Source organism: Strigops habroptila, chromosome 3 (genome assembly GCF_004027225.2).
Source record: "Strigops habroptila isolate Jane chromosome 3, bStrHab1.2.pri, whole genome shotgun sequence".
NCBI lineage: Eukaryota > Metazoa > Chordata > Aves > Psittaciformes > Psittacidae > Strigops > Strigops habroptila.
Genome location: NC_044279.2, coordinates 54,786,435 through 54,796,123, shown reverse-complemented (window position 1 = coordinate 54,796,123; position 9,689 = coordinate 54,786,435). Strand labels below are relative to the sequence as shown.

Genomic DNA, 9,689 nt, shown 5'->3' with positions numbered 1-9,689 from the left:
CTATTCCTAGAGCCAACTCTGAGCATTTAAAGGACCACTGAATCTCAAAGATTAGGCTCTTAGGTGAACAAATAAGAATGCAAATAATATGGATATAGCATTTCTCACTCTAACACCTCAGACTGAATTTCATGTCTATTCCTAAAAAGCTAAGGAAATATTACCCTGGCTGAATCTTGGAAAAAGGACTTGCCTAAGAATATGCAGTGAAGGCTAATCTTCCTTCTAATGATAAGAAGCAGCATGACTGGTATACACTAGGGCCATAAAATGCAATTCGGGTTCAGAAACCAATTTGATAAGGGAAAAAGAATCATAGTGCTGAATGCGCAGTGGGAATCATTTCTACTGCACTTCTGTACACCAATGCTCATGGATTTCCTGGTGTGTCCTCAGGACAAAAACTCTGTTGCCTGCTAACATCACTGCACCGTTGCATGTTCTTGGAATTTACTACTGCTTCCTATTGTGTTTTGTTCCTTAAGAGCTTGATCCTGTCCTTCAAGCTGGAAGAGCATCTCTGTTGAGGCTCAGTAATGTCAGCAGACCCATCAAGTCACATCAAGGGACTATATGTATCTGCTCAAAAATTGGAAGACAAAATTAAAATTAGTAATACAAACTAAGCAAAGAATCGAGCACTAAAGAAGTGAGACAAGCTGTGCTGGGGAAAGATAAAGGGAAGGAAAAGATAACAGCAGAGAAACAGAATGAGTTAATGATATCTGGGCACTGGGAACTAATGAGTGCCTTTGCAAATATAAAGAGGAAAGAAAAAACACTACCATGATCAAAGTCTCCTTAATAAAAGCAAGGTGAAGTCAACAATTATTGCAAATGTCTGAGGTACTGCTTGTAGTGCTGAAATTAGAAAACCAGTACACAGAAGAAGAAACTAAAACCTTGGCTTTCAGCTGGATGTAGGTTCCCAAGTGTCTAACTCCTTTGGGAAGAAGGCTCCAACATCCTTTAGGGACGTATGAAAAAAACTATCCTAGCTGTTGAGAAAGTATAGGTAGGAACACATTGGGAGTCTCATGGCTGTAAAAGAGGCCCACATAACAGGGAATCAGTGGAAGGCGGTATGCGGATGCACCACTGTGGACAGAAAATGAAAAAGTCCCAAGGAAAGCTTGGTTTGGTTTGCCTCCTTTTCTTCAGGGCTTGCTTTAGGGACAAACTCTAGAGCAGAAAATACAAGCATCCAAAGCCAGATTTTCCGGCCTCTATGAGGAGGAAGAACATACATCTGTCTATGGTTTTTCTCATCCTGCTGCAGTCCCCAAACATGCCACCCATCTCCTTTTCCTGGGAGAGTCCTAAGCAAGGCAGGGACTTGGCCTCACTTCATGGGCCAGAGTACAGTTACCTTTTGCCTGAATTAGTATTGCTACCATCTATCCGAGCAGAAAGTTAGGGGATTACTGGCTAGACTGTCAATGACAGGTGGCTCTGTGGGATTGTAAATCCTGCTTTTAACTAAAATGTCCTCCCTGGAGATAACCTAAGCAGTAGCCTCTAGGTGAGAGGGAAGGAAGCTAACTGGGAGCCTGTTCAAGGTTTAATACGAGCTAATGGACTTCCTTTCCGCTCTGTGCAATCTCCACGCAGCACGGATTCAAAGGGGAGCTGACAGCTGTTTCTCCTCACATTTCCAGAGCAACTGTCCTGCAGCCACAGACCATCCTGCTCACCAGGAGATTTGGTAGCAGTTTTCTTCTCCTGTAAGGTGCAGCAGCCAGGACCATAACATCTCAAGAGACAGAACTAATGAGAGGAACCATGAGAAACCAGGTCAGAGAAACAAGGGCAGAACCAAGCTAACACATTACAAGGACTATTGTCCTCCTTGTTCAAAGGGTTCAAAGATGTTCTCCAGTCACTGTGGCTAGCATCTGGTTAGCATGGTTGAGGCATATCTGCTTCTGTTGGCAAGGTGGTGTGGTGTGTTTTGTCTAGCCATGTTTTCTTATAGCAGCTTCAATGGGATTGACTTCTGGCTGGAAAGGTACTGCACGCATGCCTGTGGCCTTCCCTACGCCTTCGCCGTTTCTCTCCCTTTTCTAGTTACCATCCATTGCCCTCACATTTAGTGGAGTAGCAGAAAAAAAGAACAGAAGAAGCTGAAAGAGAACAGCTCTAAACCAGGTTGTGAACTTGGACAGGTACTTGCAACCATTCATACTGGTTGAGAGATGAATCAAGGCCTGTATTTGTAAGGGCTGTTAATCAGAGTGGGAGGAACTGCAGCTATCAGTGTCCCCAGAAAGAACAGATGTTGAAACTCCAGGCAGAAAAAGAGATTGTGGTTGCAGTGCAAAAGGGAACACTGAGGAGTAACAGGACCAGCTCTGATTCAGGGCAATGGCACATGACAATTTTTGTATAAGCTTCTGAGGCAGCTCGGACACAAACTAAACTACGATGGGGTTTTGGCTGCATTCACAAAGGATCAGGCAGATACTTGTCCCTAAGTGTGGTCATTCGTGGGGTGAGGAGGTGATGACCAATTGGATAGGAATTAGAGAAGACCAATGACAATAATAAAGTGGCCGCAGGGACTGATTAATGAAAGGAGATAAAAAGAAGGAATGACAACAGCTAGGGAAAGAAGTGATACCTGGGTGCAAGGCACAAAGAGCCAGAGAGAGGAAAAATTGTTTAGGGCAGTACAATACAATACTCATGGTTATAACCAGGAGTAATTGGGTGAAACTGGGCAAATGAAAATATAGGACAAATATCTTCCTGACCATGGGACTTGCTGGAGTGTGAAATAGTCTTGAAAAGAAAGAGTCTTGAAAAGAAATGCTCCATTACCTGAGGCATTTAAAACTAAAGCGGATGGAGCAATCTAGCATGTGCTGCAAATCCTTTACCAGCAGGGGAGCGAAGCAGATGACCTAACAGGTCTTTTCCATCTCTAATTTCTACATTTAATGTAAAGAATCACAAAAGAACCCCAACTTGCCATGAGATACAGAATAATGACTCAGCACTTGGAGAAAGGCAGTGGTAATTGTGCAGATAGAAAGGGAAAATGTCATAGTGATAAAGCAGAGAGAATAATGGGGGAGAGAGCAGCATTGTAAAAGTGATAGAGATGCAACGGCTCTACTCCAGCAGTTCAGCCATGCTGAGGGAAGACAGGTAAATATGAATCCTTTATTATTGCGTTGGCCCTGTATTAAAAAAGGGTCATTGGTTGCTAGGCTGAGAGGGAATAGTACCTTCCCTACATCTTCCTTGTTTAGTTCCAGGGACTGGCCACAATGAAGCTGTAAGAGGCTGTGGGGAGTCAGTCCTGTTTGGAATACGGCCTGCAGTAGCCCACCAAGAGGGGACTACCAGGAGACCTCAGCAGTCTAGCTTTCTGGCCACACAGATGAAGCAGCTCTGCATCTGATGCACACATGCGCTGAGGCTTGCTTGAAAACATCGTGGTAGGATTCCCTCTCGTCTGCTATTTTCAGTAGCACTGAGTCACTGAATAGAAGCCTGTTGTATTCCAAGGCACAGCATCCTTCCAGCACACTCCAGAGGTAGCTCTGCCTTTCAGTGACACGGGTACAAGCAGGGCTGTTGTACTCCCACGCACGTTCCCAACTTGCAATGAAGTGGGTGCATCCAAAAACCAGCCAGGACACCAAAAACTCTCTTTAAAATCACAAAGAGAGATTCAGATTAAGAGATAGCCGAGTTATTTTTTGCCTTTCCCACCACCCCTCTTCCCACCCCCGTCATGAGGGCTCGGCCTGTACCCACTCCTGTGCCTGCAGGACCCAGAGAGTGGAAAACAACAGCGCTGTTCCATTGCAGCTGGAAACAACACACGTTATACCATGTACCCCATGCGTTGCGGGTAACACAACCCCGACCTGAACCTCTGCGCTGGTGCCACCCAGTCAGGGCTCTAAACACGTGGAGAGCCGCGGGGTCCAGGACGTTCCCCCGCGGGTGCGGCCGCATTCCGGCGGGCAGAGGCTCACCGACGGAGAGGAGGGGGGCGGGATCTGTGGGACAGCGGGCCGGGCGTGGGGCTGCGGGACCGCAGGTGACGGCAGTGCTTCCGTCCCGGACTTCCCGTGCCCCGCGGTAACCCGAGCCTCATTTCCTGGTCGGGGCTCTTAAAGGGGCCGCTCCGGCGGTGGAACGAATGGAACAAAGGCCATTGTGCTGCCCGCGGGCCGCCGCTCCGCCCGCTACCATCCCTCCCCGCCCGCTGAACGCGCATCCCGCTGCCCATCCCCGCCGCTGAACGCCGGTACCGGTGCACGGCGTTTAAAGGGCCCGCGGCGTCAAACGACACCGAATTGAGCCGACGCGACGCGGCTGCGCCCTTCCAGCTTCCCCTCCACTTTGCCCGTCCCGCACCGGCACCCCAGGGCGCCTACAGCGCGGGGCAACCGGCACCACCGCCCTCTCCTTCGCCCCTCCCCGCCGCTAGTGGCCGTTCGTGCCGGCGCGGCCCCTTTAAGGGGCGGTGCGGGGTGCCGGGAACCCACGTCAGTTTCGGCCCCGAAACTCCGGATCAATGAGCGGCGGCGGGGCGGGGCGCGGCGCAGCGCCCGGCCCTTCCTCCGCCGCCTTTCGGTTTCTCTCTTCCAGGAAGGAAAACACCGGGCGGGGAGCGGGGCCGCGACGGCCGCGCCGCCCCTTCTTCCCCTTTCCTCCCTTTCCCCCCCCTTTTCCCACTTCCATTTCCCCCCGCGCCGCATGCGGGCAGAGCGCGCGCGGTCACGCACACACACACGCGCACACACGCACAGCCGCGCTCGGCGGGGCGGGAGAGATCGCGCTCCCTCGGAGGAGGTGGCGGCGGCGGCGGCACCGGCACCGCTGAGGAGGGGACCCCGGCGGCGGGGGGGGGACTCCGCCTCTCCCCTGGGCAGCTCCGCGGGCCGCGCCATGGTGGCGGCGGAAACTTCCCCTTGAGGGGACGGGCCGGGAGAGGAGCGGAAAGTGGGGAAAGCCCGAGAACTTCCCGTCCGTCCGTCCGCCCCGCCGGGCTTCGCCGTGTCCCTGCTGAGAGATGTCTGAGGCTCCTGCTCAGTGTTGCATCAAGGTAAAGCTCCATCCCCGTGTATGTCCCCCGTGTCCGTCCGGCCCCTGTCAGCGCGCAGACCCCGGCCGAGGAAGAGCGGAGCTGCTGGTGGAGGCGGGCGGGCAACATACAGGGACGCGGCTCCCGTCGGTTGTCACCGCGGTGCACCCCGCCCTGGGGACACACGCAGGGCAGAGCCGCCGCGGCCGGGATTTCGTGGCGTGGTTCCTCACGACAGGAGCTGGCGGCGGGACGGGAGGTTGAAACGAAGCCGCGGAGCCCAACCCGGCCTCCTCTCCGCTCCCGCGGGGCTGGTGGCCCGACGGCGCCCGACGGCCCCCGACGGCAACTCAACTTTGCAGAAAGTTTCCTGCCGTCGGGGACATGGAGCCACTGCTGCTTCCACCAGCACGGGGGTGTGGGGGTTTCCTTTTATCTCTTTATATATTTAGTAATATCCATATTATTTATTTTTACTCATTGCATTTACTGGCATCGCTTGCCCATCCCCGGTAGGGGAACCGGGGCTGCACAGCCCGGCCCCGCGCTGCCAGGGCCTGGAGGATGCGTTTCTCCGTGGCTTGGCCTGTTGAAGAAGGGGTTGCCCCGTGAAGTTTCTGGTTTTAAGTGGAGGCGGTGTAAAGCTGAGACAATGGAAACAAAATTGAGTTTCCTTTTTTGTCCAGACCCTTCCTATCTATCAGCCGTCTAGAAATAGTGCTTTCCTCTCTCCTTCCCTCACCCTTCGGTCTCGTTCCCGTCGTGTGCTTTCTGCAGGAATGCTTTGCCTTGTTGCCAGCCGGGAATCTCCCTCCTGCTCACGACTAACTCTGCCCGAGTTAAGAGTGCTTTAGCAGTTGTGTCTCCCTGACTGGAAGGAAGAGGTGACTTCCAGGCTCTAAGGGAAAGAGCCTGGAATGAACACATATTTATTTACCATGATGCTTTTTTGTTTGCTTGTCCCATATGTGTACGTTTACGGTGGGAGTCTTATATTCTATATGCTGTGACCTCAATTTGAAAAGTTGTGGGTGTATTTTCTCTTGCTGTATTTTCTCTCGAGTTAAATGTGATCAGACCCGTGTCCCGTGAAGTCTCGTGGCTTAGAGAGTCTAGTTGGACTTCTCATAATGCAGACAGACAAATTGGATAATAGGGTATTGTATGCGCATTGCAGGGTGGCAAAATGCTAGTGCAGGCAAAACATGCACAATTAACTAAACAGATCCCTATATATATGTATATGTATGTAAAATTAAATATAACTGCTGTTTTTATTAGTAAATCCTGTGGAAAGGTAGGATGTGTTCTCTGGACAGAAGAACACAAATGAATGTCATGAAAAAGTAGTGTCATATGAGTTGTGTTTCCTTCTTTTCAATGTGTGTTATTTTGAGAATACGAGGCTTACTTCTGCTCTTATTGAAGTCGGCGATAACACTGCTGTTTATTTTGGGAACAGTAAAGCTGGTCCTTCCCTAACCTCACTAAGGTATGTTACAGAATCATCTGTAAACGATTTGCTACATAGCAGGAGGAGGTACAAGCAAACTTCTGTTTGAGTCTTGAAATGATTAATGCCAAATTTTCGTTATATTTAGGCAGATACTGGGAAACTGATCTTTTTTTGAAGCGACTAATTCTATAGATCATGGTCTGAACTTATTTTCTTTTTCCAGCGTGTAGTTTGTTTACATGCTGACTTGTGCAGTTATCTTTGTCAAAGAATAGAAACTACTCTTGCTACTGGCTTTTCTGGTGATTGTTTTATTAGTTTTAAACATAGAAAGTACATCTTCAGACTGAAGTGTGAATTTCCAATGACAGCATTTCTTCACCAGTCAAACTGTTCAAGGTAACTTTCTCTTTGATTTTTCTAACTACTGTTGTTTTCTGGATATTTGTCTCATCCAGGAGGAGTTAGAGGTGGTTGCAATCAGCAGCTGGATTTAAGAGGTGTTGTGTAAATGGTAGTGTGATTATACAGGTACGAGTGATGATTTCTGTAGCATGCCGGCCTGGCTTGCGGCACAGAGCGTGAGATCAGGGCAGAGGAGCAAGCTCTGCGCTGTACTCAAACTTTGTGGTGTTCTGAAAAGTAGCCAGGTGGTGTGCTGTGAGGGTGCTGCTTAGCTTCATTAGGAGCCTGTGAACTGGAAGCAGTGATGCTAGTGGATGTATTTTGTATATATTTGTTTTTTTCCCTTCCTCCTCCAATACGGCGCAAGGATGCGTGCAGTAAATGCCCCAGCAACTGAGGCAATGAACCGCAGACAGCTTCAGCAGAGGGAGTGAAGGCTACTGCTTTGTTTATGCCCGAGCTGCTCAGTGCACGGTCTCCCCATCTCACCTTACGAGAGAAGTGCTCCAATAAGATTTAGGAAAGCTCAAAGGAGGTGAAGTTTTGGTATATATTTAACTACTGGCAGTCAACATGAACTTGCAGTAATATCTCGGTTTGTGTCAAGTACTTATCAGTATGTATGTGTGGTTGTATATTGATATGTGCTTGCTTTGCGGCAAGTACGTGTGCTTGCTTACATTCTCTGAGAGAGGAGAAATACAATGCTAATATCCTGATCTTGCCAACGCTTGGGTGTGTGCCTTGCCTGACTGATGGCAAGCAGACCCAGTAACTCCAACTGTGCCATTGTGGCAAGGGAGTTAAGTGTCTGCATAGAGTGTAAAGCAGCAGAGAGGAGTCATCGCTGGAGTTTAGAAAAAGATCTTGGGTGTCAGAGGTGAGTGTGAAGGTTGGACCCTCAGTGTTTGCTACAACTTAGGGTATCAGTGTACTCCCTGTGTGAACCGATAGGCGTTGGGTTTGTAGCAGACTCCAGCCTGAAAGGGCCTGAGGGCTTTGACTCCGAGGTGGGTTGGGAAGGGACGTCTAGTGTGGTTGTTGTATTCGGACACCTTTTTCATCCCAGGTGCTGGGATGTCTACGTTGGTAGTAAACCTGTTCCTCTGATCCTAAGCCATAGTAGTTAGCTGATTATGTTATTGTATATACTGGCATGACGTTGGCACTTGTTATGGTATTGGCAAGTGATCCTTACAGCCTCACCTCTTCTCTCCCAGATGGGAGAACTGAGGCACAGGGAGAGTGTAAACATCTCGGCAAAGGCTTACAGGAGAGCAAAAGCTCAAAGGGAGACAGGACTAAAAGTTTAGACAAAGGTGATGATTTTTGTGATTAACTAAGGTCCATGGGGTGATGAGTTCTGTTTAAAACCTCACCTGGAACTTTCTGAGTGTGAGGATCTTCCTATTTTTCCCCTGAAATTCTAGTACCTTGAGAATATCACTGCGGTGTCAACTGGAGGCTCAAAATTCATCAGGCAAATAGAAGGGTACCAAAGGGTGCAGTGTGATTTATTTCCCTTTTTATAAATCTGGCAATTTCAGTTGCTTAGTCCAATTTGCCACGTGACCACACAAACAGTTGTGTTGGCAAAAGTGTGGAGTTGTGGGGAAACCAAAACTGGGAATATGGGGGGGAGGGGATCATCTGCTTCAGATCTCCCAGTCCAGGGCTGCTCCGAGCCTAGACTCCCCTGTGTGTGCCTGGCTGATGCTTGAGCTGGATACTTGCTTTCTGTCAGCAGCACCGAAGGCATGGAGCCTTCCTGTGAATTGGGATTCACAAGTGACTCCAGTGGAGATTTTCTGCAGCTGTACGCTGGTGGATGGGAGAGCTTTCTTTTGCAGTGAGCTCTATGTGGTGGCCCTTGCGATTGCGTGGGCACAGCAGGAGTCAGCACAGAACCCTGTAGCTCGAGGACTGTAGCTCAGCATCTTACTGATGCTTATTTTGGATTTAAGGATGTACTTTGTAATCATTTAGAAAAGGGGGGGGGGGGGGGGAAGAGTGATGGTGTAAGCCAAAGGGCAGAGAATCAGCATAGTGTTTGATCTTTCAATCTTAACTGGCTTCCCCAGATTAAGTTAATTTTTAAGTAGTGCTTTATGTCTCCTAATACTTCATTGATGCTGTCTTTGCAAAGAGCTCTCTCCCGCCAAAGGCTTTCCATGCTGAGGGGCTGTTCAGCACCACATGGTCAGAATCCTGTTACCCTTAACCAAGGCTAGTGCAGAGTTTTCCTTAGTATTTATTAGGGAACTTGTGTACTAGGAGGAGGATCCTTCTTCTATTAGCGTCAATGACAAAATTCTCATTAAGTTCAGTGGGTGTAGGTTTGAATGCGAGAAGTACATACTATTTAACACCTGATTAATCACTTAACTCCTTGGCACCAGCTAAATTGAATCCCTCTGAAGCAAAATTTTACTAACACTGCCCCAATTAAACACTGGTCATTAGCATTCACTGTGTCATTACAGGTGAAGTCAGTTTCCTGGGAGGCAGCCCATTAAAACAGCAGCCCGAATCTGAAATGTCCCAGTGAAACAGAGGATGCTTTAATGATAATTTACATGCATATTGCACCTTGCATCTCAAAGTGCCTTTCAGAGGGAGGTGGCTAAGCAGCTCTCTGCTGATAGAAATGCTGATAACCCGGAGATGAAGTCTTGTACAGTTACACAGAAGTGATGTTCCTGCCTTTTAGAAAAGTTACCTGGCTTCTTGTGTGCTTGCCTTCTGAAGTCTACTGACAAAAGCTTTCCTAATAACCTGCTTACT

The 9,689-nt window shown here is 49.0% G+C and overlaps 1 protein-coding gene and 1 long non-coding RNA gene across 4 annotated transcripts in view; one reads left to right on the top strand and one right to left on the bottom strand.

Annotated features, from left to right (window-relative positions):
• Positions 1-3,137: 3,137 nt before the first annotated feature.
• On the bottom strand, positions 3,138-4,079 carry LOC115604790. The gene is made up of 2 exons (XR_003990409.1): positions 3,990-4,079; positions 3,138-3,657 (listed from the first exon to the last, which is right to left on the bottom strand). It is a non-coding gene; the product is annotated as an uncharacterized LOC115604790 (long non-coding RNA).
• Positions 4,080-4,624: 545 nt separating this feature from the next.
• ETV6 (ETS variant transcription factor 6) overlaps positions 4,625-9,689 on the top strand; it is a 136,420-nt gene continuing 131,355 nt past the window's right edge. The window contains exon 1 of one of the 3 annotated variants that reach the window (XM_030478196.1): positions 4,625-5,065. In XM_030478196.1, the coding sequence (XP_030334056.1) occupies positions 5,033-5,065 (33 nt within the window). In that variant the 5' untranslated portion in view covers positions 4,625-5,032. The remainder of the gene's footprint in view (positions 5,066-9,689) is intronic. The other 2 variants (XM_030478195.1, XM_030478198.1) reach the window with 2 other exon arrangements.